Source organism: Chelmon rostratus, chromosome 14, assembly GCF_017976325.1.
Source record: "Chelmon rostratus isolate fCheRos1 chromosome 14, fCheRos1.pri, whole genome shotgun sequence".
NCBI classification, from domain to species: domain Eukaryota; kingdom Metazoa; phylum Chordata; class Actinopteri; order Chaetodontiformes; family Chaetodontidae; genus Chelmon; species Chelmon rostratus.
This window is the reverse complement of record NC_055671.1, coordinates 12,865,617-12,879,342: the sequence shown is the minus strand read 5'-3', so window position 1 is coordinate 12,879,342 and position 13,726 is coordinate 12,865,617. Positions and strand designations below refer to the sequence as shown.

Here is a 13,726-nt window from a genome sequence, read left to right as displayed (position 1 = left end):
AAATATCATGACTTCTTTTCGAGCGTGCTGAAATGTCTTCAAAACAGCGTTAAAAGCTGTAAGGGCGACAGGTTTTTCAACACCTAATTAACGCATAATAAACATGTAAATATAATGTAATTTAAATAAAACACATGTTATCGCATACGAAAGTCTCTAGAACGGTCCAGTAGTGGTAACCGGAAATGGAACCTTTTTTATGCTTCACAGTGAAGCGTCTTGCAAGGCGGAGACGATCTTCGTTCCAAACATGGCAGCGCGCATGTGAATGTCATGCCATCTCAGTTTGTCACACAAATCACTTTACGTGTGGGTGGCTTTACTCATGTATTGATGCTGACAGGTAAATGACATCTTGCGGAATTGTGCTTTCATTCACCTCAGTCAGCTAAGGTCCGGGAAAACCGTAACTTAGCAACTTATTCTATTAGCTACCTTCTGTCGGTGGTAGCATTTTAGCTAGCAGGTGGTGAACCACAGACGGAATCACAATGGATCCTGACCAACAGCTGAGAAATGTAAGTCGCATTCATGTGCAGTGTGGGATATGTTGGCGTTATGTGCAAATGAACAGTTTGGTGGTGAGTTTGAGTGATTGTTTCTCTTGCAGCTGCGGGATTTCCTTCTGGTTTACAACCGCATGACTGAAATCTGCTTCCAGAGATGCTCCAGCAACTTCAATTACAGAAACCTCACCATGGACGAGGTGAGAATGCTTGAAGTCATGGATACCTTTCAATCTATGTGTGCAGACATGTTTACATTCAATTGCAATGCTGAATTTGGGTGTTTTTTTGGCTTTCTTTAAGTTTTGTTTCTGTGCAAATGAGGTCACAGGAGATGGCCAAAAGTATGTAGACACATACTTTAAACCCACATGTGTGAGCGATGCTCATCAACCTGCTGTCTAGAGTATCATTGTAGGCTAGACTTTAACATGCTCAATGAGTGACACCAAGGAGCCCTATCCAAATTATGACCCTAACCCCAGGACAGGGGAGTCCACATACTTAAGACCATATGGTGTATCATGAACACATAGTGTGGTTACCCACTCATCACCTCTGGTTGCCATTGTCTGCCCAGGAGCGCTGTGTGGACAACTGCGCGGGGAAGCTGATTCGCTCCAACCACCGCCTGATGGGCACCTATGTGCAGCTGATGCCTCGGATGGTGCAGCGGCGGATGGAGGAGATGGAGAGCAAGGCCGCAGAAAATGCCAAGGCAGCAGAGGCAGCTGCTGCTGCAAACGTGGCGCCTCCTGCCACGGAAGCTACGCAGCCACCTCAAAGCCCCATCACCATATCTCCGTCCACACAAGTGCCTGCTCCGCTGTTAAGTCCCTCAGCGACTGATGTCGCGCCAGAGGCCCATGGCTCATTCTTAAAGCCAGCAGGATTAGATATTCCAGTTGAGTTTGACGCTGCTGTGTCCAAATCCACAACAGCCACAGATGTCAAATTATCAGCTGCCACAGCACTTACACCTGCGACTGAGGCGGTATATCCCTCAGTCCTTAATGATGCTGGTAATGGACCATCTTATGCAGCAGGCTTTCCTCAGCCGCAGATAGCGCCTGTCTCTGTGCTATCTAACACAACGTCCACATCGGCAGACGTGCCTGTGTCAACAATAGCTGCAACAAAATCCACAGAGAGCCTGCCAGGCCAAGAGAGAGCCCCACAGCTTCCCCCGCCACCAGGCCAGTGATGACGCCCGGTCTGGGTCTGTCTTGGGCGGTGGAACTGTCCCTGACTCCCACCAGAAACGACCTACATCACTGGCAGACCCAAATGTGAGAAGAACAGACGATTAATAGAATGGCATAAATTATGAAATAACATGTTAACTTCTCAACAATATTGTATATCATATTATCATGACTTCCAACCTTTTCTGGCTGCAGTATCTTAAATGTGACAACTAAGTCATGGAATTATGTGGTTAAAAAAAAAAAGTGTAAACAAAGCAAAATATGTTTTAAATTTTATGAGGTATTCACGTGTGGTCCTTTGCATCAGCTATATATAAGATTTCTCTAAAGTTAGGGTGTAAAGTCCACATTTAGTGATACGTTGAAACTAATTAGTTTGATACTAAAGTTATGTTGATGTTTGGTTGCACTATGGAGACAAAAGGTTCATTTTAATTACTCTGTCATTAAATACAAACCAACCAAACTATTATTGCAGAAAACTGTGTTTTCATTTTCATGAGGCCAATCAGTGAAGCTCTTTATACAGTGTATACATACTTCATGATATAATGTGTTTTAGTGTGAGAGCCCAGACAGGAAGGAGGCTGGGTGGATGCAAAGCTTGAGACTTTTATACCAGACTGTTTTAAAAGTGAGATCAAAACAGTATTATTATCGTCCTTGCACACTTTGCTGAACGTCAGCATCAAGGCTAATGGCTGTGGCTGTCATTCTGGTTTAGTGTGCCTTGGATTTTGAACATATCGGCAACAGCGTCGGCAGCAAATTACCATCACGCCTCCTTCATGCTTCACAGTGAGAACGACACATGCAGAAACCATCCGTTCACCTTCTCTGCGTCTCATAAGAACACAGCAGTTGGAGCCAAAACATCTCAGATCATCAGACCAAAGTACAGATTTCCACTGGTTTAATGTCCATTCTTTGTGTTTCTTTGTGAAGGCCGTTTAAAGCAGTCTTCTCTGAACAGCTGATGTGGAGATGTGTCTGCTACTTGAACTCTGAAGCATTAATACACTCTCTAATCTGAGGTGCAGTTAACTGGTGATTTCTGAGGCTGGCAACTGTAATGACCGTTAAGAATCTAAAATTTTGAGTTGTTTAACACTTTTTTGTGGACCACATAATTAGATACATAAAGCATTGATGTCTTCAGTATTAATCTACAATGCAGAAAATAATAAAAATAAAGAAAAAACAAAGATTGTCCTGGCCTGATCATTGTGCGACATTCATGATCCAGGAGGGCTTAGTCTGACGACTAACCACACTCATTCCTGTAAAAGCAAAAATCTGATTATCCACAGTAATGAGAATTAGAGCGTTCATTACTTTTTGGGGTGTTTTCTTATTTTAAACGCTCCATTTACAGCCTCTTGTTGGAAAACATTAAAGGCCCCCCTGCTGCTGGATGTACTGACGTAGCAGTGGGTTGGGGCGTGCGACTCATGGTCTGTGGGTGTGAATCCAGTTCACGACCTTTGTCACCTATCATCACCTCTCCCTCTCCTCCCATCATTTCCTGTCTTTGCCCTAAACATCCATGCACTCTGAAGTCCAGCAGCAAAGCAACGATAAGCCATCTTACAACAGCATTCCCACTGGCTTCACTCCTCGGACTCAAAGTTTCTGACGTTCTTCAGCGCGACTGAAGAATGCAATACGAGTCTGACCCAGTGAGACTTACAGGCTAGTGGAAGGAAGCAGATTTGGTAATTACACAGTGGCACATGGAATAGGTATCATTTTTCTTAAAACGCATTTCGCAGTATTTCAACAAAATGTCTCTCTTGGAGTCACTGATGATCAGTCTCACTGTGTTCCAGTTATGAGCTGGCAAAAAATAAGGTTGGCACATTATTGCCTCTCAGTGTACTGTAAGGGCAACCAATCGTAAGAAAGCTATGAAGACAAGTCTCTTAATCAGCATATATTGATGATAGAACATAGAGGCCAACCAATATATTGGCTAATATTAACTTTCAACACTAAGTTGAAAGTTTTACTCTCAAACTCTGATATCAGGCTCCAGTACAACATGAACAGTACAGCATTTGGCCACCAGAGAGCGCTGACAAGTTTATATTCAAACTCTAAAGTCTCCTATTGGCTGATGACTTTTGGACAGTCTCAAGAGTAAGAAATGCACAGGTATAAATAATGAAATTAATGATGGCTGAACACTTGAATAGAATGGAGCCGTTGATAATGCTGTTAGACACCTGTGATTTTCCTGCTGTGAATATCGGCATCGATGTCCTGTGATGGTTTCGGTCCAAATTCTTTGATGACCAAATTTAATGCATTATAATAAATGTTTAAATGTTCATGTGAAAATAAAAGTAAAAAAGACTGTCAGCAAACAGAAACAGATCTCTGTCAAATTTTGATATCCATATCGCCCTTAGAAATCCAGCATTTGTCAGGCTCCAACATTAGTTATGAATCACAGATCTTGTTATGTTGGCAAACAGCAAGTAAACAAAGAATGAAATTAATGCCCATGGATTTTTCGCTCCGCTACATCCCTGGTGGCCGTCGTGTCTTCATTAGTTTGTTTGTTTTTTTTTCATGTCAGTGCATTTGCAGCACAAAGATGTACTCACTCGGGAAATCTGCCTGTTGTTGATGCATCATATTCTCATATTTATGCCTGTGATGTGCAGCACTTACACCAATGGAAGCACCCTCAATCATGACAAAGAAGAAGTCAGACCCTTTACAAAAAACAATACCACCCTGTGAAAATACTCCACAACAAGTCCCGCATTCAAAACCTCACTCAAGTAAAAGTATTATCAGCAAAATGTACTTAAAGCAAAAAAGTAAAGGTACTCATTCTACAGTAAAATGGTCCCTGGTCTGATGTTTTTGGATTATTGTTACTGCTGCATTAATGTGCATGCTGCACATGCTGTAGATGTTTAAGTTTGAGCTAATTTTATCTAATTATATACTGTTTAAGTAGTTAATCTACGGCAGTGCATCATATTCTATAGGATCATCATGTGTTTGGAGTGTCGCTGTCCTGTGAGAACCACGTATCTCAAAAATTCAACTCTTCATGAGGTCACAAGAACAGCCCTGTTTTCAGCTTTGTGGCGATGCATTTTCCTGCTAATCCAAGAGGACGTTTAAATAGCTTATTCATCTTAAGAAGAGGGAACATTTCAGAGATACGTGGTTTTAACTGGACAGGAAGGGCATGAGAAAGTGTAATCTGAAATGTAACTAGTAACTAAAGCTGTCAGCCAAATGTACATGCCTCTGAGATGTAGTAGAGTAGAAGTACAAAAAATGGAAATACGTGAAGTACAAGTACCCCGCATTTGTACTCATGCATGGCACTTGAGTAAATGTACTTAGTTACATTCCACCGGTGAAGCTGCCCACATCCCCCTACGCCACCTCACCTGACGTCGGTATTTTGGGCCGCTGGGTGCAGCATCGTCGCATTGCCTCCAGCAGGGGGCGCCGCTGCGGGGCGTCCCGGGACAGCGGAGCCAGTAGCAGAGCCCCTCTCAACTGCTCAGCAGTAGCCCACATCGGCTCGGAGGAGCGGGGCGTGGACTCAGCCCGACTATTCTCTGCTCTTAAATTTGCGGAGACGGCCGACTTTCAGAGGGAGGAAAAAAAAAAAAAAAAACAGACACGGAGAAGAAATCGATCGATTCGCAGCTGGTAAGAGTTTTCAGAGCGTTTTTTCTGGATGTTTACTTTTGTTTCCATTGCGGTCGGGAAGTTTTTTTTTTTGTTGTGGACGTCCAACTTCACTGACTTTTTAACAATAGGTTTCAAAGTGAGCCAATAGGCCAGCCCATCCGCGTCTACGGAGGAAGATAAAGCCAAGGGGAAATGTGGGAATGTGCAGATATTTGTGTACTTTGTAATTTCATTTCGCCCGAGTCTGGCTGGCTGTTTGTGAGTCTTTGAGCGGCAGATACTTTACTGTAAATGCATTTAACAATGTGCATGACACGAATGACTTAAAGATTGCTCCACCATTAAGATGCATGTTTATGAACATACAGAAAAGAGTGAATACATACATATTAATACAGCCAGGCTGTTTTTTCACATCATCTTACTTTCACATTATAATCAAGCTATTGTGACTGATGTCTGTTTAGCTGCTCTATCTGGATGCAACGCATGGCAAAAACACTACATGCAAACCTCTATATTTACTCTATGTGTGAGAGGAACAAACTTTGTCTCTTACTGTACATGAGGACTCTTTGCTTAACACCTTTGTGCAGGCTACATGATCCTGATCTCTGAGGAGACTGACAGAGCAACCGGTCAAGAGAAGCAGCCTGCAGCCCAACCATGGATGACATCTTCACACAGTGCCGAGAGGGGAACTCCGTGGCCGTTCGTCTGTGGCTGGACAACACAGAGAATGACCTGAACTTGGGGTGAGCGGATACATGTGCACGCGTATACACAAAGCTTTGAAGATAACTGCACCTTCATCATCTCTTGGGCGTCAGAGTCCAGCATAGTTTGGAATTCTGCAAAGCCTTCTCGTGATTGGAGTTGACTTTATGGCAAACGTACCACATTTGGTGTGGCGGGTGAGGAGATTCCTTCCTCTCTCTGTGTGTGTGTGTGCATATAAAGTGATCCCTGGCACATTAGAGGTGGTCAAATAGTTTCCATATTGTGCTCTCTCTCTCTCTCTCTCCCTGCAACTCCACATGCTGCTGAGCATCACTCAGCTTTGGTAATTCCAGTCCAGCTTTTTTTTCTTTTCGTTTCTTTTCTTTTCCATTTTCTTCTTGGATTTCTCTCCTCATGATGTAATCCCTTAAAACTGAGCATGTGTATAATTACTCATGTTGTGGACAAATAAATCCGTTTACACAGTCAGACACTGGCTTTCCTTATGGGGACAAAAACACAAGTCCCCATAATGTAAATCATTACATTTTGGGGTGAAGGTTAAGTTAAGGTTCAGGTTAGTCTCCAGGAACTGAATGTCAGTCTATGCAATGTCCTCTGTGTGTGTGTGTGTGCGTGTGGGTGTGTATAAAAGCACTGGCAGATTTTGGGAGGTTGAGCGGTGACATAAATGACTCATACAACAGAATTTAGCCTAAAACTCATCCTACACTGGGCTGAAAAGCACAGCCTGACCCCAAATTATAGTGCTGAGATGGTTCAGTTGATCGGCAGAAAATGAATAAAGAGCACAAGCGATAACAGCATTTAAACTGAATATGAGGGTTTTATAAGCCAGTGTGGACAAGATTTGAAGATTTCGCCCCGTTTTCTGGCAACAATTTGTGATATGTTGTGTATCAAAAATAGTGAATTAATCTAAAATATGAGCTGGAGGCTAATTTACAATAGTCACAAGTTGCAGCCCTATACGTGTGTGAGTGTGTGTGTGTGTGTGTGTGTGTTTGGGTGTGTAGGACACACAGAGCACTTCTGCCTGTTTACACAATTTCCTTACTAGAAAGGAGCGAAAAGACCTCACTGCCTAAGACCTCAGTTATCTCATTCCTGGGCCAGGCCATATATGTGCAGTTTGTTGACGTTGACTCTGAGGGCTGCAGAGCCGCGAGCCAACCACGCAACAGCCAAGGCCATTTCCTCTGTTCAGCTCCATACAGGGCCAGGCCTTGGCTGACGGGGCTCCTCAGGCAGCTAGCTGCTGCCCCGCATAAACATCTGAGAGAGCAATCATTACGCCGGAGGCCTCCGCTTTGGCTGTTTGACTCTGAGGAGGCTCGGCTGTGCGAACTAGCTATTTATATTCCCCCCAAAAAAAGTGATACGTTTTATGTGTTGGTGGGAAAATACGTTGATTGGTGGCAGCTGAAATGCTTTTCCCCTCTGTTTTTGGCGCAAAAAGTCAAAAAACTGGAGAGTGAGACAAACTTTAAATGCCACATCTCCTCGAGTAGCTGCTCTTGTATTTGTGACACAGGAAGACACAGGCAAAGAGAAAGAGGCAGAGAGAGACTTATAGAGAATGTGTAGCTGAGGATTCCACTGTGTATTTTCCGCTCTGTCATTCCTGAGTTTTTTTCCCCCTGTTACTTTTTATAGCGCGCAGGGTTGGTCAGACCGTGAACTGTCTGTCCACAGCGCCGGATCGGAATTGTCAGAGAATGCGATTATTTCACTTCAGTGTGAGCCGGCAGCGCAGCTATGTCCTACAGGCTATACAAGCCCTCCTGACGTTTTATTGGCGAATAGAGTGCAGAGTTTGTGGCTTTGCGTGGAGATGCAAGAACGGGTCAGCTAATGTAAAAGGGGGTCGCCCGGGTGAAGGGGCCAGTCACACGTATGCGACAGCTCGGCTCCTCGCAGGCTGCAGCGGTGCCGTGCACGCTGTCTGTGTGTTTGCGTCTTTGCGTATGTTCGCAGGCAGACATGTTTATCACCAGGCCGGCCCTCAGATGGGCTTTAGGCCTCCGGCGGTGCGTGAGGAAGCATGTGCCTAAGTCTAAATAAAGACTGGTAGGTTGCGGGTGTGTGAACCTGTGTGGCTGTGTGTCAAAGGGAAAACCACACAGACAGTGTTTTGTCAGCTGGCGTATGCCTCAGAGTCGTTTAGAGAGCGTCAGCACCCTCCTACACACACCTCAAGGGAGAAACTATGTCTTCGCTCTCTCTTAAGAAAGTTCTCATTCGACCTTTTTTCAATATCACAGCTAAAAGGCTGATTGTCGTTTCAGTGATGACCACGGCTTCAGCCCCCTCCACTGGGCGTGCAGGGAGGGGAGGAGCGGCGTTGTCGACATGCTCATCATGAGAGGCGCTCGCATTAACGTGATGAACCGCGGTGATGACACCCCCTTACATCTCGCCTCCAGTCATGGACACAGAGACATCGTGGCTAAGGTACACACACTCAGTATGGTCACAGTCGCACCTGGTGCATGCCGTGTTTACACTGAATACCGACTCTGTTGTCCAATCTTCTCACTTTTTGACCTGCGACTGTCAGCTGATCCTGTGCAAAGCCGACCCCAATACAGTCAACGAGCATGGAAACACACCGCTCCACTACGCCTGCTTCTGGGGCCAAGACGAGGTGGCAGAGGTACAGTGCAACACACCCACAGACACTCCGCTGCTCCTGTCTCTTAGCTGGAAAGGCCCTCTTCTGGGGAGAAACGGCCACTACAGTGCTTTTTTTGTGAAACAGTGGAGCTTGACCGCTCCCAGCGTCCTTGTTTAAAGATCTGATCCATGCATAATATAGTCTAACCCTTTTTTTTTTTAGGACTTGGTGGCCAGTGGTGCCCAGGTGTGCGTATGTAACAGGTATGGACAGACACCTCTGGACAAAGCCAAGCCACACCTAAGACAGCTGCTTCAAGGTCAGAGGTCATTTGTGGGCATTTTAACACCTCAGCAGCTCATTTCCTGTGAAAAGAAAATCACTGTGTCGGCATCACAATTTTTTTGTGTGTGTGTGTTGTTACCTCTGCTTTTAGAAAAGGCGGAGAAAATGGGCCAGAGTATGACCAAAGTCCCCTATAAGGAAACTTTCTGGAAAGGCACCATGCGAACACGACCTCGTGAGTAACATGAAAAAAAGTAAAGTAAAAAAAGGTCCAAGAATCATCGCAGCAAATCAGGACGTTTGCTTGATTATTCGGCTCTTTCAGGTAATGGTACCCTCAACAAGCAGGCTGGTATTGATTATAAGCAGCTTTCGCTCCTGGCAAAGATCAATGAGAACCAGTCTGGAGAGGTCAGCATTTATATTATATACTGTATTTGTAGTTTTTCATTATTTTTCAGCACCCCAGTGGTTTAACGGATCATGCTCTCTGTCTGCAGTTATGGCAGGGGCGGTGGCAGGGGGATGAGATCATAGTGAAGGTGCTGCAGGTGAGAGACTGGACCACCAGGAAGAGCAGAGACTTCAATGAGGAGCATCCGAAACTCAGGTAATCACACGCCAGCATTCTAACGATGAGGAAGTGAACGTGGTGGTTTTGGTTTGCCCTCAGCAGTGTTCCTGGTCGTGTCTGCACACAGCACAGAGATATCAGGCTTTCACTGAGTCCATTAGTCAATGAGCATTTGGATACACATCCTGGTAAACACGGTGCTGACGTGAGGAGGGCAGTGATCGGTGGCTTCTTGTGCAACGAAGAGAGGAGTTTTTAATTTTAGATGTCATGGAAATGGGTTTGGGTTGGCGCAGTGGTGAAGCAGCCGTTGACAGCTGTTTACAGCGTGATGAGCTCTGCTCTACGATGTGAAAAACAAATTGCACAAACAAATGCCATCGCGGCAAACACGAGATCCATTACAACACGAGATCTGAAATATGTGCGGACAATTTCCAGAGAGGACTTAACAGTCAGCTCGCATGAGCATGTTGGCACAGGTTCAGCGGGGGCCCTCCACAAGCACCTTTGCATTCAGCGAATCATTGCTGACACATCTGCGTTATCGCTTGTGCTCTTTATTCATTTTCTGCCAATCAACTGAACCATCTCAGCACTATAATTTAAGGTCAGGCTGTGCTTTTCAGCCCAGTGTAGGATGAGTTTTAGGCTATATTCTGTTGTATGAGTCATTTATGTCACCGTGAGCAACTCAGAAGCAGGTATTTACACAGAAACCTCCTACCGAGATCTAATTAAATGCACAGTATGTAATTTCTGCCACTGAATCAAAACAATAACAAAAGATGGAGTTTGATAGCGTTGTGAAGTAGTGTGGAATTATGGGAGTTGTTGTCTTCATTGTCAAACAACCACCACCACAAACAGTAGTAAACAACAGAGTGGCTAGCTGGTGACTTCCTTCTTTACTCTGTGACGTATCATCTGGGGTTTACAGTGTTCCCAGTGTTAAACCAGTGGGAGTAAAGGGGATGTGACGGCACTGGCAGGTGACCAAATTAAACGCACCGTTACATTGAATAAATTGATGTATTTCTCAGGGTTTTAACCTTGTTTGAAACATTTGGCGTGACAACAGTGCAAAACAAACACGCAAAACGCAACATAAAGGAAGGCATATTAGCATACTACCTAACCCTCATCACCAGCAGCTTCAGACGCTCCTGAAGTGACAGAAAAAAAAAATCACAACAAAACCTTAATAGGACAAAAAGGAGAAGAACCTGTGAGCGGTCCAATTTAAAGAATGTGATGAGTGTGCAATCAGAAGAACTTGGCAGCGTGCTTTCATGTTGGCTCCAGTCCTCGCTCCCTTTCAAGACCTGAAGCGCACATAAAAGTGCTCGGGACAAGTGCGCTGAAAAATTCAGGGGCAACATATCACCTGACGTCTTATTGGGAAAATGAGAGAGAGGCAGATAATGAAAGAGTAAATCTGCAGCCCGGCTTAACTTTAAAGGACGGGCGATGATACAAATTCGTATAATAACATGGATTTGTGAAGAGTTTTCATGCAGAACAAGCTTTCAGGACATTTAATGTTTTTTTTTTAATTGCATTTCCTCCCAACTGTGAAATTGTTAATTCTTTATCATCTGAGAAAACCATCCCTCTTCCAAGAATATGTAATTATTCAGCTTTTTCTCTTCTTTTTTACGTTAAAATGACATTTCTATATGTTCTCTCTCTTTCTGTGATGTCTCCGTAGGATCTTTTCTCATCCAAACATTCTGCCTGTTCTTGGGGCCTGTCAGGCACCTCCATCCCCTCACCCCATCATCATCACCCACTACATGCCGTACGGGTCCCTCTTCAACATACTGCACCAAGGCACCAGTAAGCTGTTTGCGCTTATGCACTTGTATAAAATGGAAAGCCATTGCTATTGCATCTGTAGATTTGCTCCTCTGTCTTCCTCGTCCTCAGCTCTGGTGGTCGACCAAAGCCAAGCCGTGAAGTTCGCGTTGGACATTGCCAGCGGCATGGCTTTCCTCCACACCTTAGAACCAATGGTTTCTCGCCTTTACCTCAACAGTAAGCATGTCATGGTAAGACGCTGCACTGCTGTCTTTGACCACTGGCGGATAAGCAACCACAATAATAAAAGATCTATAACCGCCTCCACACAACTAAGGTGATGCTGTGACTCCCTGGCTCGCCAGATGTTTGATGATGTGATTCATTTGCAGATTGATGAGGACATGACGGCCAGGATAAGCATGGCAGATGCTAAGTTCTCCTTCCAGTGTCCTGGTCGTATGTACTCTCCAGCATGGATGGCCCCTGAAGGTACCTTTTTTCCACTCTTTGTTCTCCCTCCCGCCTACCTCCTCCTCCCATAATGCCTCCTCACCCTTTGTGAGTCATACAGCAAGGAACATGCTGTGCTGTATAATTTAAAGTCAGCGGTTGTCATGCGGCTCATCTGGTGTGTTGCCCGTGATACAGGATACAAACAAACCCTGTGAGTAATCTGGTTATGTTTATGGCTTTCCTCGTCCCACTTTTGTTTCCAGCCCTGCAGAAGCGGCCTGAAGACATCAACAGAAGATCTGCCGACATGTGGAGCTTTGCAGTGCTGCTGTGGGAGCTGGTTACCAGAGAGGTTCCCTTTGCTGACCTCTCACACATGGAGATAGGCATGAAGGTAAGTTGGCGCTACGGACGCGGGAAGTAATGGTGCTGAGGGGGCTGCAGCACCCCCTAAAATCTGGCTTAATAAAAACCGTCAGTTCATAAAAAAGTTTAGGCATATAATGACTTCCTCCTTTTTTACTGAGCTTTACATGTGCAACACACCGGCATTTACGGCAGGAAAGTGTTGAGAGAGAGAGAGCGAGAGAGAGCATGCATGCAGACAGAAGTGCAGAGTCTCTGTGAACAGTGCTGAACTGCTGTCTTGATGAACGAGGCCTCTGCAGGTTGAATGTGCATCTGTAGATCCACATATGCCTGTCTCCTGCATGCTGTATCCTCCCTGTCTTGCCTCATTATAAACCATGATAACCTGGTTATAGGTCACATGTCTCACCCTCACTGCCTCACTCCCTCTCCTTGCAGTTGTCAGACATTGGAAAATAATGAAATGGTCATTCAGGTTAATGCAAAAACCATGAATGTAGCCCAACATTTAGTATGACGTCATACTATAGGCTGACTTCCAGCATCCCGGGTTTTTACAAGTACTTATCTTCCCACAGGCTTATACTGTATGTTCACATCCACATCTGTGTAGCTTCTGGAAACAGTGCACCAAGCCTCCAAAACATCCCGTGGCTTCTACAGGTTTCTACCGTCATGATTTTTACAGCAACTTTTGTGTCTTCCCCACCCTGTTGCTCAGGTGGCTCTCGAGGGTCTCCGGCCAACCATTCCACCGGGGATTTCGCCCCATATCTGTAAGCTGATGAGGCTCTGCATGAACGAAGACCCGGCCAAGAGACCCAAGTTTGACATGATCGTCCCCATCCTGGAGAAGATGCAGGACAAGTGAATAGCTTGGCCTCAATTTGTACACTCCTGTTACTATGTGTCCTTTTTTTTTTTTTAATCATCAAACCACTCGTTATCTTCACTCCGATCACATATCTGCTAAGCCACTGTAAATAATGTCAGAGACCACTTCAGCTACACAGTTCAAACAATAAGTATGATATTGCTTCTCTTGTATAATTTAAAATTGGGGTATAATGTTCTTTAGCCTGGCTATGTTGCCCTTTTATCACGGTTGAAACATGTTCACTGAAACATTGGCAAACTTTCTGATCCAGTGCGGATTCTATTCAGTGACGAGTCAGACAGAGACCGACGCAAAGAAACGTGTATAGAAACAACGCTTTCGTACACACTAGCGAATACCAATGCAATAAATGTTTTATATTTATGACAAATCCTTGTCCTTTTATTCTGAGACTTCATCTTGTTTTTGTGGAACATGTCATGCTCACATTAGCTGACCAACAATATCCTTGCAGAAGGTGCTAGAAAGCGCCGGACAGTTTTCAGCCAAATGTTGTGGCGTTCCCCAGCGGATGGAGTCTGACAGTTGTCGTGGAGGTGATTCATTTTTAAGTTCTGTTGTTGAGCACTGATGAAGGACACAGCATTGGCTGAAAGCTGCAGAAAA

General features: G+C 44.7%; 2 protein-coding genes across 3 annotated transcripts; both read left to right on the top strand.

The window, feature by feature from the left end:
* The first annotated feature begins 252 nt into the window (after nucleotides 1–252).
* On the top strand, nucleotides 253–2,866 carry timm10b (translocase of inner mitochondrial membrane 10 homolog B (yeast)). Its single transcript, XM_041952860.1, has 3 exons — nucleotides 253–518; nucleotides 611–706; nucleotides 1,087–2,866. The coding sequence occupies exons 1-3, from the start codon at nucleotides 492–494 to the stop codon at nucleotides 1,708–1,710; spliced, it is 747 nt and encodes a 248-aa protein (XP_041808794.1). The 5' UTR covers nucleotides 253–491; the 3' UTR covers nucleotides 1,711–2,866.
* Nucleotides 2,867–5,301: 2,435 nt separating this feature from the next.
* On the top strand, nucleotides 5,302–13,484 carry ilk (integrin-linked kinase). Of its 2 annotated transcripts, none has more exons than XM_041952130.1 (13): nucleotides 5,302–5,398; nucleotides 5,977–6,135; nucleotides 8,410–8,575; nucleotides 8,682–8,777; nucleotides 8,961–9,057; nucleotides 9,175–9,258; nucleotides 9,349–9,434; nucleotides 9,524–9,633; nucleotides 11,309–11,436; nucleotides 11,527–11,648; nucleotides 11,790–11,889; nucleotides 12,117–12,247; nucleotides 12,944–13,484. In XM_041952130.1, the coding sequence occupies exons 2-13, from the start codon at nucleotides 6,047–6,049 to the stop codon at nucleotides 13,091–13,093; spliced, it is 1,359 nt and encodes a 452-aa protein (XP_041808064.1). In that variant the 5' UTR covers nucleotides 5,302–5,398; nucleotides 5,977–6,046; the 3' UTR covers nucleotides 13,094–13,484. The 2 variants fall into 2 exon arrangements, with proteins under 2 accessions (XP_041808064.1, XP_041808065.1); XM_041952131.1 differs by lacking the exon at nucleotides 5,302–5,398 and adding an exon at nucleotides 5,598–5,638.
* The last annotated feature ends 242 nt before the right edge of the window (nucleotides 13,485–13,726 follow it).